Source organism: Megachile rotundata, chromosome 6 (assembly GCF_050947335.1).
Source record: "Megachile rotundata isolate GNS110a chromosome 6, iyMegRotu1, whole genome shotgun sequence".
In the NCBI taxonomy this organism is placed as follows: Eukaryota; Metazoa; Arthropoda; class Insecta; order Hymenoptera; family Megachilidae; genus Megachile; species Megachile rotundata.
In genome coordinates, this window is record NC_134988.1 from 14,933,681 (window position 1) to 14,954,808 (window position 21,128).

Consider the following 21,128-nt stretch of genomic DNA (forward strand, 5'->3'; position numbering starts at 1 on the left):
GGAATCAAAAGGTGGAAGGATCAAGCGCCTGCGGGAACATCGAAACCCGTGGACGGGTTCTGGTACATCGATCGTGAACGGGAGTCCGTTCGATAACTAGGAGGATCTTATCTCCAGGGCTCCCAGTTTCGACGGTCTTCATACCTCGAACTCTTAAAAGGTGTACCCTCGAGGGACGATCGTGCTTTGAGGGCGCCGCATCGCACCAACCACGCCTTCTCCACCGTTATTTACCTCCGTCCTTTTCGCCCTTGCGGTTTTATTGCCTCTTTCTTCCCCTTTTTCGACGTTGGTCCAGCAAGCCCAGGAGCGATAGATATCCTCGGCATCAATAAGGACCCGACGGCTTCGCTAATTTCACCATCAGTACGTGGAATCGCGAAAAATCTCTTTTCTAATTTGTGCCTTGTTTCGTTATGCGAGAGACGTTAAACCAATTGTTACAAACATTGGTCCATTTTTAAATTCAAGCTTTTCGAGTGCCATTTTGCATTAGTAAGTCTTCTCTTTTCTGTTCATAATAATTTTTCGATACGAAATAAATGAGGTACCATTGATGTGATTGTAACAAGAATTATATAACATTCGTTCAGGATAAAAAGAAAGAAGCATGGAAAAATAATTGTTCGAGACGATCAGGTAAAAATATTACGACCCATCGAGCGCAAAATTCCATTCGTTAAGAGAATGAAAAATAAAAGCTAGATAAATAAAGAAACAAGTATTTTAAGCGCAAAGTGAACAGCTTTGTATGGCCGTGCAAGCGTGTACTTTTCAAGGAGTATAAATCTCCCGTGACAGTGATGTCTATGCCTGCGGCATGTTGGAGGAGTAGAAGAATTTATCTGAAGGCCGAAACAAAATGAAAAAGAAAATTCCTGTTGTGTGGTAGTTAGTAGTTAAGGGAATAAACCGCGTAGATTAGTGTTATCTCGCTGTTTAACTGACTCGTATCACATTTAATCATGAAAGTATTAATGAAAATTTTATTTGGTAACAGATATTACATCACATATACGTTTCAAATTTCTGACACTCACTGTAAATATTGTACTTCAATTTTGCTGTGAGAATCTTTTCATGAAATCAGAACACAAGAAATATCATCATAACAAGAAAGAACCGTGTTCACCAAAATGGCGGCCATTCACATTTCGCGTGTATTAAATCACTCACATCAAAAATAAACATAGTAGAAACTTCTCATACAGGGGTCTCGCACTTTGAGCACCATCATTTTTCATTATCACTTCTATTTACGCAGATAAAGATCAAGCAACGGAACAAGAAGACGCACGTAAGGTGGTTGTTCGAAGAAACGTTATTCAAGGTCGTCAAAATGGCGGTATCCCAATATGAAACTTGATAGGTTTAAATTGGACACTGACACGTTACATTTATACCCGAAACAATGTGGAACGATGTTGTCAAGATTGCGATAAAGTAACAAAATGAAGAACTCTCGTCAAGTCACAAAGTCCAGAGCGGAGCACACAAGACAGGCAGGTGTAACGCGCAGCGGCAGTAGACACCAACTGATCTCACATAACAACGGCCGATAAAATTGTTGCGTTTCCACCAAAAATTATCCTCTTTTTTTCCCTCGCGGTATAAAAAGTACAAAATTGTGGTAATTTAGCCCCCACCGCTGTGGCAAGCGATGCTCCGCTCGCTGCCCACGGGGAGGAGAGAGGTAGTAAGTACACAAGAACGAAAGAGAAAGGTAACAGTGACGAGAAAGAGCCGGACGAAGATGGAAAATGTTAGAGACAGAAAGGGAAGAAGTGGAGCCGGGAAAGACGAAAGCAAAACGGGGGCCTTTTACCCGTAAATACCCTGCACTAACAACACCGGACAATTACGGTTCAATATGGCTCAAGTTAATAGCAAATGCTAAGGCGACTTCACACACTTACTCTATACCCTTTTCCATTTATCCATTGAAAAAAACCCTATACTTCGTGAATGTGTATGCACAGTAGCTAGCGTGCGCCGATCGTTAAGCATAAACATCTCACAACGGCATCTAATTCGTTCGGAAACTTATGACACACTTACCTGCGCAACAATTTGCATATCGTTCGTTCACTGACACAGATTTTGATACACAGAATCACCGCGGCACACTTCGGAGAGGGATGTAACAAATGACGTTGAAATTCCCGAGCATGAGTACTCTTGCCCTGCACTGCTGCTCGTGTGAACTCACCCAGTGCTTAAACCAGTGAGAAGGGGCATACTATGAAATTAGTATAATCACGATCAAAATTACTCGCGCCAGACCGTGCTGGAACCACCAACCGCCGGTCAAATAGCCCGCCCCGTCATCGCCAATCAGCGATTGCCAGTTGTCGGCCATCTTGCGCGATACAGCATGCGCACCAGCAGCCACAAATTACCACAAAAGTGGATAATCTTTGCTTACGAAGTCTGCACTATATACTAACTAGCTGCTACCCCTACAGTTCGTTCACTTCTCAAACACTAGAAACAAACATTCAACTCCTACCATCAACCCCTATCGTAAATCATACACGAGCATAGTGCACATACGGCGAAAATAAACATGTACAGATTAAGATAAACTTTTATTCCGGTTAAAGTACAATTGCATTAACTAGTACTCTCCATTTAAATGGTAATCCGTGCTCTTACGTTTCCTCTATATCTTCGTGTCCAACATCGCACAGAACGTCGGCATTATTCTATCGCGTTCAAAGAACGTTTTCCATTCCGTGTACACGAAAAAGAAAAAAAACTGCACGCAAACCGAGACCGCGAAACGTAATCGTGCTTCGAAGTCTCTCACGCAGCCTGGTACCAGGTTGTCGTCTTCCATTTACGGCGCAAACCGTGCACCATATAATTATAAGAACAAAATATTTAGTCTACACCAACCTACCTCCATGCGAGCAATTCTTCATAGCGAACTGTTCGCATAGATCCATCCCAAATTTCTAATTGGACCTCGTTGCTTATCTCATTAATGCTGAGAGTCATTTTCTTTGAAATTAGTTAATAACACTAATATACCTACCGTAATATGTCTGTAATTTTCTAGGAGCCGTTATGTGAGCCGACGAATGATAAGCACCCGACTTAAACACTGTCACACATTGCCTCTATTTGGCTCATCATATACTAATTAGCTGCATCAGATAAGTTTGAGCACTTTTCTCGTTGATACACGCAATGTGTACACAATGCACTCGCGGGTGCAATTGGATAACGAGTGGAGTCACATGCACCTTAGGCTTCTCTTAGACGTAAGACAACAAGGATGAAATAGTCGTCCATCTTGTTAGTTGTCTTCAAAGGTTTTACCTTTCCTCAGTTTTTGCCAGTTTCTTGAACTTCCTCAAAATCTGCAAAAACCTTGAAGTACCGAAAGATTTTAAAAATGATATCCGATTTCAAACATCGCAAAACGTTGATGCAGCTAATAAATTTATGTTGAGTAGGTCCGTTGGAATCACGGAACACGCGGATCATCGTTGATCGTCAAGATTTGCATTGCTAAAAGAAGATAAGAAGAAAACGGCAGATTGGTAGAAGGGCGTAGCATAGAAGATTTTTGCCAGTCCTTCCACCGTTTTTCGAGACGTATACTATCTGCTACACCCCAGGCACGAATACGAATTAGGACCAAGTCGTAACAGGATCGAGTCCCGCCGATTTCGAGTATGCTGCCGCCTTGGGCAACGATAAGTTGCTGCAGTGGGTCTAGCCACTGCTCTGCCCTCTGTAATTATACCGTATACAACCGAGCGTTGCCTTGCTCTTTCTTTCTGCGTTACTTTCTCCTTCGTTTTCCACCGTTCTCTTCTTCGTTGATGCTTCTTCTTGTTCAACGCGTGTTCCGCCGACCGCGGTCCCGCCGGGGGCGAAGGTTGCGCTCGAACAGCCGTCTTTCGAGACTCGCATCTTCCTTGCCACCCTCCGCGTTCGTTTCGTTTGCTTTGTTCAGCTTATCGTGTTGCTTCTTCATCGTTAAATAATAATCGCTTTACTTCAAATTCCCCCGCAAATCACTCGATAACTTATGGGACGAAAATTCACTTTCTATTTAAGTACTGTTGTCGATTTGTGTCACGAGGTCCACCTTCATCGATCAAAGCTTAAGGAGAAACCTCGATAAGTATCCGTTGCATACAACGGATTCATTCATTACGTTGATGCGTAATTAGAACATATTCTTAATCAATGATTTACACGAAAAACACACGGTTACACGCGATCGATCGAACATTGTCACTGTATTCGATCTCCAACAGACGTATTATTTGCATCTACCGTGCTCGAGGCACACGATGCTTCAATGTGAACACTCGGAAGAGGATAATTGGTTCGGGAGCATTTCATTCGCGCGATCATCTCGATGCACACTTCGATACACATCTCAAACACTATTTCACAGTCATTTAATATTCATAAAATAAGAAAATCATGGGTTGCGAGTGGTTGGTAGCAACCGTCGGATCTGTTCCACAATGGAGTTCCTTGCTCTTACTCTCCATTCATATGCCTATTACTCTATCGTTGTTAGGCACCGAAGACGGGCATTACGTTGACCCGCTCATGAGGTTGTTCAAATAAAACTCTTTAATCATCGCAAGACTTTACAAAGGTCGGAGCCTAAGGCTACATTGATAAATTGTAGTAATCTTGGATAAACATCATGACTCGTATGACAGGACATCGTCGATGAACATAACGTTTGAACACGAACGGACAATGTTACGTATATTTTCATGTTGCTACAAACGTAGCTGCGTCAACACACGCGTATGAATGCATATGCGATTGCAGTAGAACCATGCACGTTTTTCCAGCCACGTATGCTCAGCTGCGAGATTTATGATTTATTATGTAACAACATCTCTGGTAAACTTTGTTTCGTGCATTCGATGTTTGTAATTATTTCACGAAGCGAGTACTGTTCAAAACATCCGATAGAGGATAACTTGTGTACAGAAGCTTGTAATACATTGTCTGTTAACACGAATCTCTGTAAAATAATCAGATGTCACATACATGGGTGCTCTTCGTGCTAAATCTAGCGATTAAATTTATTTTACATTCGCAACTTGAGATCTGACCAAAATGCAGTCAAGCAGGTGTCTTTTTATGAAGTCCCAAGTCATTGAATGTCATTTTTTGTATTGATCTTGCATTTAATCCCAGAAGAATACCTAAAGGTAGCAGGTTAATTGATACGTGTTTCCAATAGCATTGTTAGCGTACCGATGGCTACTTTTTGGTGAGGAACAGAAGAATCGTGACCACCAAGTTTATATAGTATGCAAACAGTACGTCCATCAAGACGAACAACACACGAGAAGGTTTCGATCGCCAAAGGCTCGCGTGCAACATACCCAGGCGATCAGACGTAGAGTGTTAGAAGCAGGCGTGATACCCCTTTTTGCGGGTTAACCGACGACGATACCATGGCATGCTAACAGTCATGCGATACACTGGGTCACGCATACAAAAATAAACGCGTACGATATTTTTGCGTTCACATATGCCAGGTAGCAATGAGACACTAAGTAGTTCTGAGGTCCTTCCTGTTTGTCAATAATAAAGTAACTGGAAACCCGATGAAAACTTCAGTGAACTATCAAAGTAAGAGGGTGCGAAGGTAATCCACTTTACACGTCACACCTCGTACGCCATATCAGATACTGATTTTGCATTATGGTTACCGGTAAACCGATTGGCTCTCCTCCTAGTATCCACATAGAAACGTGATACGAGTGTTCATATCCACGACAATGTGGCGTTTGTATTTGTACGAAGGGAGCAAGCTTCGGGAAGGGTGCAGCACGCAAAGTCGAGGGCGGCGGCAACCGCAATATTAGATTAATGGCGGATGTACTTCACTTTCGGGTGCGATATCGTTTCCTCGACGTGGAAATTAAGGTTCTCCGGTAGCGTCAAATCAATCATACAAATGGAATATTTCCAGCGATCATCGGTCGTAAATTCGAACGATGCGCTATCGTTTATTTATCAACGTGGAAAATTTAAGTATCGTGTGCATAAATTTACGGTCAATTCGGTGCAGAGAAATATATTCGTATTCAATTCCATTCAGGGAGATAGAAATTCCTTGGACGGTAGCCTTATCTTGCATCAGAGATCGTCGAGATGCGAGAATGCAGATGCTTGGCTAAATTTTAAGAGATCCACTGTACCACAACGACGACGTATCGTCGCGTAGCATAAAGAAGCATAAATCAAGGTGCAAAAAGTAGAAAGTTATAGCCACCGAGACGTCGAGGCAACGTCTTTGCTTGAACAAGCGGCAGCACCGGGATGGCCCCGAGGGCTCAACGAGGTAGAGGAGCAGAATGGGAGATCCCAAGCCTTGATCGTGATAAGATGCAGCGGCGTCGTCAGTTGACAAAGGGTCGTAGGAACGCCCTCTCAGATCCGACGTGCAACCGCTTGCGGGGGCGTACATATTAAAATTGGACCCCCACTTCTGACCCCTCTGCCAACCATTCGCCGATCTTGTTTATTACTGGCTCGTACAATCACGTTACCAGAAAATATGATCCCTTTTACCGAAAAGTCTACCTTTCCTACATCCATTGTCCAGCACCGTACCTTTCACAAACACTAACACTCGAGAATATCGCGGTTAAAATTGATACATCGTAATGTCATTTATTTATATACAACTATACAAAAATGAAAATGCGAAGCTATAAATAATACAAAATGCAACGTGTGTTACATCAATGAAATGACGATTATTCTTTAGCCAGCTGTCTTCTGAACGTATCACACGATGCATCTTATAATTTATAACTTTACAATATACATATTGAAACCTGCAGAAGCTGTTCCTGTGAAATTTGGTCCAACGAAATTCAAGACATACCGATATACGTGAGTGTCGTATTATGATATGTATATTATTAAACAAAAAATATGATGCGTTATAAATATCGTTCTAACCTTTGTTGCATTCCAACATGTTTATCTCGCAAAATTCTATTACATAATCTAAATAAGGTTATACACATCGTTACATACATCGTACATATAACCCTTAAAAATAAATAATAATTTTACCTGAATATTCCTTTTCTTTCAACACGAACAAAACTTTTCCTGCGACGACATTCGTACAGTTCTCGATCGTATCGACTTAAAGTTGCATCCGAATAGCAACCAGTGCTACCCTCTTCAGGGAGTTCAGTAAAACGTTACACTTGGTACCACCGTGAACATGCAGTGTTTGTTTTTACCGCGTTGTTACAGTGTAAACGTCTATTTCGAATTTTGTTCTACTTCGTTTTGAATCTTTATATATTTCTCGTCTAGAAGACGATGTTTCCACAAAGCTCGCAAAGAAAGTATTGGATGTTTAGCGATGAAAATGATCTGACAGCTCTGAGAGAAAAGACCAATGCAGAGTTTATTGAAAGGCATGGGGCGAATATGACGGTAAGAGGATTTGTTTTTATGATCGAATTGTTGTTTTTGTTTGATGTGTTCATTTTTTAATAACTTTTATAAGACTTGATGTTCAATGAATTGATTTATGATTTTCGTGTAATCGTTTTGGAGGTTATACTGACATCTTTACCACTACCGATAAAGCGAAATATCTGTAACGTGTCGATACATATGTACACTGTTTTACATTATTCTTTTCAAGGATGTTTCATTTTGTTCAATATTATGTACCTATTTTATAATTGATGCAGCTGTGTTTATTTTTATCTAATTTTTTTTGTATACAACATATAAAGCCTGAAGAAAGGGAAGAGTATTTCTTATCGCATACTGAGGAACGTACTTTGTTACGTTTCTATGAATTGCAATTGAGAGATTTCTGTCGGCGCTTCAGCCCTCCAATGCCAAGAGCTACTATAGCAACTGCCTTACATTACTTTAAAAGATTTTATCTGAGAAACAGTGTTATGGATTATCATCCAAAAGAGATTCTAGTCACATGCGTCTACTTGGCTTGCAAAGTAATTATCGCATTGTATTCGTTTATTTGCCTGTAAACTTCTGCAGAATGTCACGGGAGTTTCTTTCAGGTAGAAGAATTCAATGTTTCCATATATCAGTTTGTTGCTAACATTAAGGGGGATAGAGAAAAGGCATCCGATATTATATTGAACAATGAACTGCTTCTTATGCAGCAATTGAATTACAATTTAACTGTACATAATCCATTTAGACCCGTGGAGGGACTCATGATAGATATCAAGGTATATCATCAAAGCCTTTATGGCAATAAGTATTGGTTGATCGTGTCAGTTCAATTTATATACTTTTAGACAAGGTATACTTCTCTGGAAAATCCAGAAAGGCTGAGGCCATACATAGATGAATTTCTGGAAAGAGTATTCTTGACCGATAGTGTGTTGCTTTATACTCCAAGTCAGGTTGCTTTAGCTGCAACACTGCATGCTGCATCAAGAGCCTCTGCTAACTTGGACAATTATGTCACTGATATCCTATTTTCTAAGGAACATTTAGGGTGCATAATTGAAGCAGTAAGAAGTAAATATATCTTGTCTCTCCTATATTGCTTATATATATTTTATGTAATGTATACTGAGCATGTAAAATGTGCATTATAGAAATTAGATCAATGGCTAAATGTGTAGAACCTCCCTCTAGGGAAGTGGTAAGGTCTTTGGAAAAAAAACTAGAGAAATGTAGGAACCAGGAAAATAATCCTGACAGTGAAATGTAAGTGTAGTTTTAAGGTGATCTATTTAAGTGGATAACTGTGTGTGTTTGGCTTGGTCTGTGTGTGTACAATTAGGTATAGACCTTTTACCTATTATACAATTGCAGATATAAACAGAGAATGCAAGAAATGCTGGATGAAGAAGACTTGCAAGACAACGAAAAGTATGCTAAAATTATGCAAGATCAGGCTGCACACGATGAGAAGATTTTGGGTGTCAGCAAAGTTCTGTCTCCTTCTGCTCTTTAATAAATCCTTGTTTTTCAGATACTATCAATATCACTTTTTTATACCTTTATCTATTGTACAGATAATAAATAATTTATTTATTTCTATTTTTTTATAATAGCATACAAGAAAGGATTTCACTATTATTTAATAAATAATCATATCAACCTGTATCATTTAGAAATAAAAATATATTTGTTAGTTTTCCCATTAAAAAAAGGAGTTTGTTATTACAACAGTTATGTGTTGTATATTCCCTTATAATAAATGCAACTAACGCTTACTATTGTTTAAACATCTTTTATACATTTAGTTTCGCTTATAGATATTTGGTCTCTCAATTAAAACTTTCGATCGTGATATGTTTTCGTTTCTATTCGTGTAAAATCTGACTACTAAATTGGACCTTTTTTTGTGGTTGACAAAAATACGTATCACATGTGACTATAATTCCAATGACTTCAAACGTTTAAGAGTCCTGATGCCTGAAATCCAACCTTTGATTCAAATGGTATGCTGGGTTGTTGGTAGGGATATTTTGAAAAATCGAAGTCTGTTGACCCATCGTCAAATTACTCGGTAATGGTTGCACGATAGGCAAGGCAGGTGGTAAAGGTACAGTCGCTAAATGCTGAGGAAAGATCGGTGTTCCCGGCTGTGGTTGTCCTGGATAATTAAAAAACCTGCGAAAGATATTTTCTGTTAAACAGAATTTTGATTCTGTTACATTTTAATGTAGCGTATAATAATGAAAACAATTCTTTACCATAAACGATCCCCTACAAAAATTGGTCGAGGCGCTGGAATTCCTAAACTGGAGTAATATTGTTGCGCCAATAGTTCCACATCATTTGTATACTTTCTTTTCCATTTAGTACGTCTGTTTTGAAACCAAATTTTAATCTGCAAAAGATTATGTAGAATATTTAAGACTCGAGAAATAATCAATAGAAATTCAGTAAAATGAACTGTGATCCTATAGAACGTAAATAAATTTGTTTCGTAATAGTTTAGATTATATGAGCAAAAAATATTTGCCCCGGGTGAGGATCGAACTCACGACCTTAAGATTATGAGACTTACGCGCTGCCTACTGCGCTACCGAGGCGGTTGAAATGCAATATGCTAATATGCTAGAAATAGTAAATTTTGTCACTCAATATTCCCATAAAATCGATCATATTGCACTTTGTATACTTTTATTTTCATATCTTTAATCATATTTCCACTTTGTTTATAACTAGAATTCTCAAAATGTAGACCCTGACATATTGTACATTATTTGACCATGACCTGATTTTGGGTGCATTGTATTAAATATTGAAATACAACAAATTTAAAAGTACTTAATGTAATATTGTTCATTTAACAACTCCTACTTTTTTTAAAATGTGTGTTGTGAATAAGTGGATGAGAAAAACTTCATAAATGGAATCGGTCCATTTTCACAAGTGCAATTTTGGAACTTTCGGGTTTTATAAAAAAGTGAAACGAGTGAAGCATAACGCGGGAGAAAAGTGATGTCAGCATGTTGGACCTGATTTCCACGGAAATTTTGTTGGAGGGTAAGCCGGATTCGGAGCATTCGAGCAGTAATATATCCTAATTAAAAAATCGACGCCTCTTCGGTCCGTCGCCTCGCAGCATCCGTCGTCCGGGATGCTTCGTTCTTGTGGCATGTTGGAACGTATGCACGAATCAGAGAAAACGGCGGACCAAGAAGAAGGGACTCCCCGAGCTGGCTCGTTAACTGCGAGAAATATTGTGACAGTTATGTCTGCGCCACGACACGTCTCCTTCTTCCCTCTGATCCGTCGTGTCTGATCGTCCTCCCTTTTGCCATGATCGCAAAGATAATTATCTGCCTCGTTCGCGGTGTCGCGTGATATTTCTACCGTTCTGGCAATTACTACGGTTAGTAACATTCGCGATCCCGGCTATCGCGACTCAACGGAACAAGAAATATCTCGGGCGTAATCGTAAATTAATTAATTTAAAGCTAGCCCAGAACCACGCTACAAAGTAACTCATAGAATTACGCAATTGTCGCGATTTATTTTACAACTGTGGTTAAGGCGAAGATTACCTAAATCTCCGCTAAAAGCTCGCTCCTCGTGTGGGAGGATAATATTAGAAAGCAATGAAACCATTATGCGATAAATGTACGAACAGGAATTGCATAAACAATGCATTACATGTAGTAGAGACTGTATCTCTACTATCTCTAGTATCTCTACTACTACTATCTAAGTAAGACTTTATTCGCGTGTACTCGATGATCAATTAAACATTTCTACGAAAGGAAGAAAGGACTTGTTCTTTTTCCCTGCTAGACGAAAAGGCGTATAAGTGCTAATTGGTCCTAAAGGGCGATCTCCCCTTATGGCGCCACGATGTGGCGCCTACACATATGGTGTCGTTCTGAGCCATAATTCAAAGCTCGGTTGATTTTGAGGAACTCTACAACGAAGTTAAACTATTTCAGGTGGTCGGGACCTACGGAAGTCGTCGACATTATCGCAATTTATTGTGTGTAGTGCATCTTGTTCGAGGCGACTTCCGCGAAACGTGTTTCCTTTTAATCGTAGCAGAAGGATCTCGTTATTACGAGATATAATGATGGTAGTTTTTCACCGTTATAACGGTGCTTTTAGTTGCATCATTTACCGTCATATCCATATTTAGAACGAATAATAAAAGGTTCTATTATGTAATGTACTGATGTAACTGTAATTTTTGTCTGGGGGGTGAACTGGTCTGCAGCTCCTAATAGTGACTCATACCTTATGTGACCATGTAATTTAGTGGTTTGGAAATTTAACAATTTGAAATTTAAAGTACCTGAGTTTCGGTCAATTTTAGACTTTTACTGAGCTGCAATCTCTTCGCAACGCTCAGGTATTTGTTCCTCTCGAATTCCGCTTCCAATGACTTAATTTGTGCAGCGGTGAACGCTGTGCGCGGCCTCTTTTTCCTTTCATCGTCGCTAGTGGCGCTATCATTTTTTTCTTGGACATCCCTATCAACACCTGTCGTGGAGTTGGCACTGCTACTGCTGGTACACGCCTCTGGACACCATGGAAAAGATAAAGCTCAAATGAATAATGATAATTAAACAACGTTTCCTTATCGCGTAATTATCTAGTAATTGCTCGATGTGGTTGCGTTACTGCGACGCGATTATATGGAATGAAAACGCATTATAATTATATGCGCTCTAATAACACGTGTACCGTGTGAGATTAAACAGTAGCCACGGCAAATTATACCGTGCAACTTTGTATTCAATATCACGTGCAGAGTGAGAGACGTTAGATTTAATCCTTGGACAGCGGATGAGGAAAATGTTAGATCTTTAATGGACACATCAAGTTCTTAAATTTTTACCATGAACATCCGCCATTTATGCACGCGTTTTTCATAGAACCATGAAAACGATGCGAACAATGAGTGTTCAAGACTCTAGCAAACCCAATTACCCGTGCAAGATTTCTTTTCTCATCAATCTCGGCAGCTTTTTGCCCGTCGAAGTTGTTTATATTTATATTTATCCCCGGGTTACAAGCTGCTCGTACAAGACGTCGCGCCTCGCCCATGAGGAATGTCCTCGGGGTCTCTTTTAGTCGACTGGTAACAGGACCGCGCTCTAAGCAGCGGGGATCATCTTCTAATTATCTGCCCATTCGTCATCCGACGAAAAACCGTGGCAGCAGGAATATATGACTGCTACTTCAAAGAAAAAAGTCAAAAAAAAGATACACGGTGATACCATAAGAGCCTCGTGAAACACACATTCGGTGTCTCACTTTATCACCTCTTCTTTCGCTTCAACGTTTATTGTTACCTCTTCTCTTTGATGTCATCGACAATTAATGTGTTCAGTATTAATACTAACACGATAAATACGAAAAAAAGTATAATAAATCGAACCTTGAATGCCTACACAGATTAAGAAACATCCAAAAATATTTTTAAATAATTTGCAAGACATGGAAAATCTGAATCTATCTCGAGATTAAGTTCAAGTCTAGTTACAAGTTACTTGCTATGTACTAGAGACTCGGCTCCACCAAACAGTTAGGTCAAGCATGTCGAAGCGACAAGAGTTATCCATCTACGGCATAATCAAACACTGGGGACATCAACTATTTTGGCGTCGATAAATCGATGACTAAAGCTTCCTTGTTCGCGAGAAGAATGGATCAGTTCGGTGGAGCAGTTTCGGTTGGACGGGCAATAAATATCTCGTAAAAGAAAAAAGTGTTCGGTGCGTGATTACTGGGAGCGCAGAGTGTCGTTTACCGGCTACTAATTGTCAGATGGCGACGTAATTGTCGCGTTTCTCGCGCGTTTTTCGAGACTTCTCAGGCCCGTGGTACAGAGCCGTCGGCTAAAACCGTACCGCCTCTAATTCACTCGACGTGAATCCCGTCGCGAGACGTGCACGCTTGTGCACGTGTAAGTTCAGGAAGGATTCCAACTCGAATGCTGAAGAACAGTTTGCATTTAGGATAATAATATCAAATTGTACAAGCTCAGCTTGTTTACATTCTAGAGTTGAGCTGTTGCGCCCGATGCATTAGCATCGTTGCAACAAAACGGCCGAATCAAAGAAAATGTAGGTTTCTCCTATATTCCCGTGGAATTTCGATAGATAAATTACCCCCGAGATTGTATCTTCAGGATCGTCGCTGTGACAGGAAGCGAGTAAATGAACGGAAGAGGAAAATATTTTCGGAGGGTGCCCGTTTCTCTCGCGCGGCTCATTTGTCGTCGACTTTCTGACTCGGTTGCATTGACGAACGAGCTCTGTGAAAAGGGAAGAAAGGGTTAGAGTGGAAACGGTGCAAAAAGGAAGTGAAAAGACTCGGAGGAGCGTGCGATGGAAGCCGAGGAGCACCGCGGACTGTCGCCGAAATAGAACACCACGCCCTCTAGTTTACCTAATTGCCGCGAGCCACGGTGAACTTGTCTCCTAATTATTCGGTGATGAATGGCGAAAAGACAAGTAGAAATGCGCGATAAACTGTGGCTAATTTTCATTCGTTCGTCGTTGCACGATTTCACACTCTCCGGCCAACTAGTGGGATAATTAATCCGTACGAGCGCCGCTTGACGATTGGTCGAACGCTTCACCATGGACAGATTACTTACCTTTTTAATTATCTGCTGTTTCGTGAAATTGATGATCAACGCAATTTATAACTTTATTCAGAAAATTAACAAATAAATTTTATGGTATAAATGAGGTTCATACGGATACAAAGACTTTATGAAATGATGTCTTTTTTGATATTCTGAACACTTATAGATCCAACTGCATGAGTATGAGTATGTTACATAGGAAATGATTAACATCATGCATGAAATAAATAGTGTATTAGAAATAAGAAAAATAGACTTGTATGAAAGATCAATTTTCGGACGAGTTGACTACCGGACTTCAACTTCAGAACCCTCTGTGAATATCGAATTTATTGCTGTATTTATTGTACTGTATAATTCACTATAAATGAAAGTCCTTTACGAAAATTAGCTATTGGCTCCTCCCAAAGAATATGAATGAATTGTGACAATGAAAATTGCTTTCGTTTCCTTCCTACTTTATAAGTATTATATTTTCATTTAAATTGAAACCCGACCTTAATAAACGTTGTAGGCTATCGATTATCCAAATGACGCTCATTGACGTAACAACGTGGAAACTAGAGTGTCTGATTCACCCTCTGAATAATTAATTTTAATCGTAGCAATTGTGAATACTTTTACGATAAATTGTAAGTCGTGTAAAAGTGAAATATTGTGTGGTATCTTGTGCGGCATTTAAGGGAGAAATCGAATGGATGAACCAATAAGACCGAATGGTCACAGTTCGAGTGTTCTTTTTTTTCGTCCCGGACTAGGTACAGCACGGGAGCACATTTTGCTGCGTTTCCATGGCAGAATTAGCAGGAGACAGATAAATAGTGGACGAGGAGCAGGAACATTGAGTGGGCGTGGACCTTGCAGGAAGTAATGGATCAAACTCACGGGTAACGGTCCTCTGCGCAAATTTACGAATTTACCATGCGAAAGGGACGCGATGATTTTGTAACAATCACTTGTTTTGGTAACAATATACGAATTGTGGGGTTGAAAGGTACAACAAAGCAGTATTCTTCAATTATAGATTGCTGGTGAAACATCTGGCGAAGACTTCGAACAATGAATATATAATTATTAATATTCCAAGATTTTTTATAATATTTAAATATTGACAAGGTTCCATTATGTAAACCGTCCATGAGCATAAGTGATTAACTTCGCAAAACTAGAGATTTCCCTTCTTTTCAGTGTTTCGTTCGTAATTAATTAAAATTGCAAGATGATTAAAAAATTAGTATTGCCATTACATTAAAATAAAGCGCCGGATACAAAAGTCGATCTGTTAGATAAGAAATCATGTTCCGCAGAATTATGACATATGCCACGTATGACGAGTCATTAAATTTGTAATAATTGTCGCCTTACTGAAAAACGAGCGAAATTAATTCATGTGCAAAAAGTTTACGCAACACCATTCCGGTATCGTATTCCATAATATTAGTTTTGCTGTTCAATTGAGATATCTTCGTTGATTGTGTGTTTTAAGGAAATGCAAATATATGGCCAACAATGCTGCAAAATGTCTTAAATAGCGGTCGTTCAACTGAAATAACTTTATTGTTGATCGATAACGAATAAAAAACATCTTACGAGCCTTTACTTCTAAATTTTCGCTCGGAACATCTTTATTAACCAACTAATTTGCCAAAGCAAACACAAGTGTGTGGCACCTGTATCATTCGTTCAGTTACGCCGTGTACTTTTACAGAATGCAATCTATGCAGGAATTCAATGTCTCTTCCTTGTTATTCCTATTTTAGTATACAATACCGATCTTTACCGAAACATTTCTTTTCAATTGGTAATTTTACAAAATACTTAATCTCTTTGATGGAAACTTAGGACCAGATGTTGAAGGTGGATTGAATATAAAGACATAGGGGCCCGAAGATATATTAGTCTGGAGATTTAGGGATGTGAGGACATATATGAGAATGTAGAAATCTAGAGATATAGGTATTTAGAGATATAGGGTTCTGGCAATATGGAGATCAAGCCGTAAAAGGGGTCCATATAAAAAAATTTAGGAACATACTTAACTTTCCATGCGACAAATAAAAACTCAACTTACCATAACACATTTCCGGTTCAGGAGATGTGGAACAAACCATGTCGGAGTCATCGAATTCGACTTCTTCCGCCATCGACATCGAGGAATCTGGTGCTACCAGTTTCCGTCCCTCCGAATCATTTGCTATTTAAATTAATCGCTGCATTACGTTTCAATTTATACCCCGTAAAACGGTATTTTTTGTGTACTCACATTCCTGCCCATGCAAATAAACCTCCGTGTGATTGGGTACCCGAGCTTCGTTTTCGATGATCTTCTTGCTGGGTGCAAGAAGACTTTCGATGCTGAACGAACATACTTTGGGGCTTTCGATTACTTCGGTCTCTTTGGTGCATTCAGATGTTTTCGCGCGTTCCTCCATCCTTTTCAAATGCCTGACACTACCATCTAGATCTTATCACTATTCGGTGCTCTAATCGTGCGATGATTAGAACAATTAGTTATCTTGTAAGATACTTCAAGAGATATGTGTCTATTAAGTTCTAGTTAAGTTCTTTTAAAGTTCACTGCACATGGCTTCCGTCACATATCACTAGTCACGGTGACTACCTGTTCAAAGTTATCAAAAATTGAAATTAGCGAAACATTCTGTGGTTTACGACTTTCTTCGCAAATTGCAAATCGATCGCAGATAGACCCCCTACGATCCGTTCGCGGGATTAGAGTCGAAACCAGCGACTGTTTGTCGGAGTTGCTCACGATGTCCAACAATATTTTATTTTGGCAACCAACTCAAATTCTTCGTTCTTTAAGGCGGTGTCGAAAAGCCACGTGCTCACGACGTCATTCTCTGCTCGACCAATCTGAAATAAGCTTGGGCGGTTCTTGGCAAGCACGTGCGTTCTGGAAGGAGTCCCCCTAATGATCTCGTACCAGCAAGACGGTAGCAGTCACTAAACGGTGGTAATGAGGTATCCATAAATTTCTGTCAACCTCGTGAAACGCTATTTAATAATCGTTTTGACAGAAGTCAGCCGTGATTCGAAATCAATTTTCGAATGTGTCGCGATGTTCGAGTTCAAATAGCGGGAACTTTTTCACTCTTATCAATGAATTAATTGTATTGTAATCATTCTCATATTTAAATAAAGTCCAAGGTGAACATCCGAAATTATGAACTTACCCTCTCTGTATAAAATAAAAAATATAAGACGTAGAATACCTAATATCTTGAATTAGTAATTTGGACTTTCGAAGTGATAAATTTTTGAACTTTCCAATTTTCTAATTTTCAAAATCCTAAATTTTCAAATTTAGCCGATGGCCAGAAGATACTTTGTACATCTCAGAACACATGCGTCGTGTATCATGTTACGTACTTATAAATATTGCTAGAAAATCGCAAATAGAATAGTATGAAAAAGTAAATGACTGAGTGTATTATTAGACTAACCCACTCTGCATCGTTTGGATTCCAATAAATTCACATAAAACTTTACGATGTGACAGGCTTGTCGTTTATATAGCTGACAATCCGGTCGTAAGTTTAATGAGATTATTAGACACACAATTGCATGTATTAATGCAACGATGATGGGGATGATAGAGTGATACAAGAACTGTTGACAGACATGAAACTTGGCTGCGATTATGAGAACCAGCAAAGTACATTGCAGAAATTTGTCTCGAACTTCCAGTAGCCAAGACGAGATTCTTCTGTGTAAATTGCGGATGAAAACATCGGAGCGAGCTACATTTTGAACAAAATCTATTTATACAAGTTGCATTCGATTCACGAGACCTCTCGTACTGTTTAGTTAAGCTACATAATAAATGTGAATTTAAAGACAATGCAGCAGCGAGGTGCAGAAGCGTTGGAAGGACCAGTAGGAGTGCCCGCAAGATCATGTTACCCAGACGACACTCCTCCCGCAGGTTTCCGAATATGTTATATTGCCAGAAAGCTGAAACCTTTGGAGGAACGAGTCAGCCAAAATGTTTGTCAATTTAACGCTTAATTGGTGCCGCAATCGACACCAACGTAGCAAGTGCGTAAATTATTGGTTCTTCTAAACGCGTCAACCGCAAAACAAGACGATGCAGACAGTTTCCTGGCATTTGTTTTCCTCGCCTTGAACATATTTTTGGAGTCAGATTTCGTCAAGCGAAAAATCTCGCGTCATCGTTCCATGTTCTCACCGTTGTAATAAACCATCGTGTATCATTTTACTCGGTCCGCCGGCGCCATTAACTCGCGGAACGGAAACCATCGCTCTTCGAGAGACGGGTGCAGTGTAAATAAGATTCTTGTCAATTTTCTATATGTTTATTTTTATATATATATGTATATATTAACAGAATAAAAGGCCATCTGCTTAATACAATATTTTGTCTTCGACTATAAAATTAAGATACAATGTGGTTGTATTATTCTTAAGACAATCCTTATTACCACTCAAAAATATACAATAACTTCGATTAGAGTAACAGATCGTCGTGTTCGTAGCAGGGAACACGCGATATCCAATTGCAGTGCAATAGAACGGAAAGGTATAAAAGTTTAACAAAATATATCGCATATATTCATAAGTTTGATCAATGAAACAGCAGAGCCAGTTGAAGTTTTATCGATCTAATGATAATTCACATTTGTTGCGTTGAATTACCGTTCCATGTATTGTTCTCATCGTTATCGTCCCCACCTGAATGTAATCTGTGTATATTCCCTTCGGTTTTGATGGTGGTACCTTCTCGGTTACTCGTATATCTCCGGACCAAACTAAACACCATAAATAATTCTTTAGTAAATACTTGTAACCTGAAAGCCATGAAATGGCTTGAAACCTACTAAGGTCATGAAACCTACCCTGATGAAGTAGCAACATTTTGAACATTCGATGAGACCGTTCCACTTGCGTTACTTGAATCCTTGTTGTCGGTAGAGCTACTCTGTTGTTCCTGTGAATTTCTACCTGTGAAATAACTCACCAAATAAGAGTACATGTGCGTAACAACTGCGAAAATGGACCACACGAATCGTGGCATAAGGCTAACATCTTGTGTCGAGGTTACGGTTGTCGTGGTATTCGACTACAAACAATAAATTAATAAAATTAATAATGTTGCCAACAGACGAAGCAGTAAACATATTGTTGATTCAACATTACGTTTTTCAAAGGCAGAATTAAAATAACGGCTGTTGGAACCAGTTCCAAATCTAAGAGAGTTTTGTCGTCGTCTTCGCTAGTTAACTCTCTTCTAGGGAAAGAGGTAGACATTGCAAATTGACGAAAAGGTAACGAGATGTTCTCAACAACGTATGTACGCAAATTACGTAAAGTACACGTTGGATCGAACTGTCCCATGTGAGGATTGCCAGATGGTAATCGAAATTGTATTCTGGTTACAGTTGCATCGTGTGCCGTGGGTATGTATGATTTAGGTAGTTCCTGTGAAGGTTGTGGCTGCATTTGCTGCAATATTCAATTCGTTTATGTACGTTAAGGCTTGTAAAACTTCGTAAATAAAAAATATATACTAACCTGTAAAGCTAGCTCCTTTTGCTTCCTTTCTAATTTATCCTGAGCTATCTGTTGTCGGATCTTTTCTCGGTCTGTTAACTCCTGTTGTTTCTGTTTAATTCCTTGCATGTCGCGTCTCATCTTCCGACGCTCTAGTTCTCTCTCCTTCTCTTTTCTTTCTTCCTCTTCTATGCGTTGCCTTTGTTGCAATTCTATCATTTTTCTTGCTCTTTCTAATTTGTCCTAAAAACTCAACATTTTAATACCTATTGCATTAATATAAGTGATTTCAAGGGACCACGTTGAGAACATACTTCTGTTGATAATTCTTTGGCTTGCTCTTCCTTTTTATCGTTCACTGTTTTTGGGGTTTCTGTGGCTTTCAAACTTGTGGAGGGCTGTTCTTTAGTATCATTTGGAATTACATTACTGACATTTTCTGATTTTGTCTGTGGTACAGATGTTTCTGTGTTTGATTTTGTTGTCTTAGCTCCTTCTATATTAACGCTTCCACTGTTAGTGGCATTACTGGTAGCAGCTGCTTTTTGTTCAGCATTTATCAAATTAGTGGAAGTATTTTTATTCTTCCCTGCTTTGGATAATACTAAATCAATCTTAGCCAATAGGTCAGCCGATGTTGTATTGCCAGCAACAATTTCCAGTGGCATACCATTCTCACCGATAAAGAATAAAGATGGAACAGGTACCATTTGATCTAATCAAGCATATTCAGAAACATATAAAATATCTATGAATAACCATAGCTGTTAAAAGTTATATAAAAGGATACAAATTTGAACAAAAAACACATAAGATTCAGATCCACTTTCCAATCTAATTGCTACAAAATCTTCTTGTTCCAACCGGTGCGATACTTCTGTGGCATTGATTGCTTCAGCAACTTGGGTAGATGTGTCATCTTTCCCTGTAAATAAATTGCAAAATATACCTGATTTATAATATAGAGGCAACATTTAAGGTCATAGACAAAGGTGCAGGTTACATAAACAGGTTTCTAATTAACAATATGATTCATCTTATTGAAAAATAAATAATAACAGTTGGAATAATGACTGCTTAACCTAAGATTCTAAATATACACCTTCAACAAAAACGACAAAAATTGCTCTTCTAGATTTTGATGTTGCAACTGCTTCATTGATGCTACCCTCAAACCACTTCATTTTTGTTTCTGTGTAATTGGAAATATCCTTGTTCTATTGCACTATCGGTTGATAATGACGTAATGAAAAAGTAGTTTAATCACTAGAAATTTTCTATAGAAGTTGACGTTTCAAAATCTGAGTAAGGTTTGGGTAGGTGACTATGAAACTGTATCAGAACCAGCTCTGTACATCGAGGAAGTGGGTTTATATTTATTTTAAGTGCGCAATACGTATGATAATTTAAGTAACGAAACCGTTATCGATTATAATATTGCATAAATTTGTTGATATGATTCCTGAGTCACGTTAATTGCCATTAAATGTTCGTGTCATGT

The 21,128-nt window shown here is 39.1% G+C and overlaps 3 protein-coding genes and 1 non-coding gene across 4 annotated transcripts; 1 reads left to right on the forward strand and 3 right to left on the reverse strand.

The window, feature by feature from the left end:
- The first annotated feature begins 7,316 nt into the window (after positions 1 to 7,316).
- Positions 7,317 to 9,090, forward strand: CycH (cyclin H). The gene is made up of 6 exons (XM_003704213.3): positions 7,317 to 7,458; positions 7,767 to 7,991; positions 8,061 to 8,234; positions 8,304 to 8,529; positions 8,610 to 8,721; positions 8,830 to 9,090. The coding sequence occupies exons 1-6, from the start codon at positions 7,342 to 7,344 to the stop codon at positions 8,969 to 8,971; spliced, it is 996 nt and encodes a 331-aa protein (XP_003704261.1). The 5' UTR covers positions 7,317 to 7,341; the 3' UTR covers positions 8,972 to 9,090.
- Positions 9,091 to 9,234: 144 nt separating this feature from the next.
- LOC100875048 (lateral muscles scarcer) lies at positions 9,235 to 18,315 on the reverse strand. The gene is made up of 5 exons (XM_012287633.2): positions 16,359 to 18,315; positions 16,167 to 16,289; positions 11,792 to 12,018; positions 9,717 to 9,853; positions 9,235 to 9,633 (listed from the first exon to the last, which is right to left on the reverse strand). Exons 1-5 carry the CDS (start codon positions 16,525 to 16,527, stop codon positions 9,420 to 9,422), a joined length of 870 nt encoding a protein of 289 aa, XP_012143023.1. The 5' UTR covers positions 16,528 to 18,315; the 3' UTR covers positions 9,235 to 9,419.
- On the reverse strand, positions 9,986 to 10,058 carry TRNAM-CAU (transfer RNA methionine (anticodon CAU)). The gene has a single exon. It is a non-coding gene; the product is annotated as a tRNA-Met (tRNA).
- A 95-nt stretch (positions 18,316 to 18,410) lies between the features above and the next one.
- Positions 18,411 to 20,966, reverse strand: LOC100878375 (UBX domain-containing protein 4). The gene is made up of 7 exons (XM_003704212.3): positions 20,730 to 20,966; positions 20,418 to 20,552; positions 19,942 to 20,342; positions 19,649 to 19,870; positions 19,274 to 19,579; positions 18,973 to 19,196; positions 18,411 to 18,885 (listed from the first exon to the last, which is right to left on the reverse strand). Exons 1-7 carry the CDS (start codon positions 20,809 to 20,811, stop codon positions 18,750 to 18,752), a joined length of 1,506 nt encoding a protein of 501 aa, XP_003704260.1. The 5' UTR covers positions 20,812 to 20,966; the 3' UTR covers positions 18,411 to 18,749.
- Positions 20,967 to 21,128: the final 162 nt, after the last annotated feature.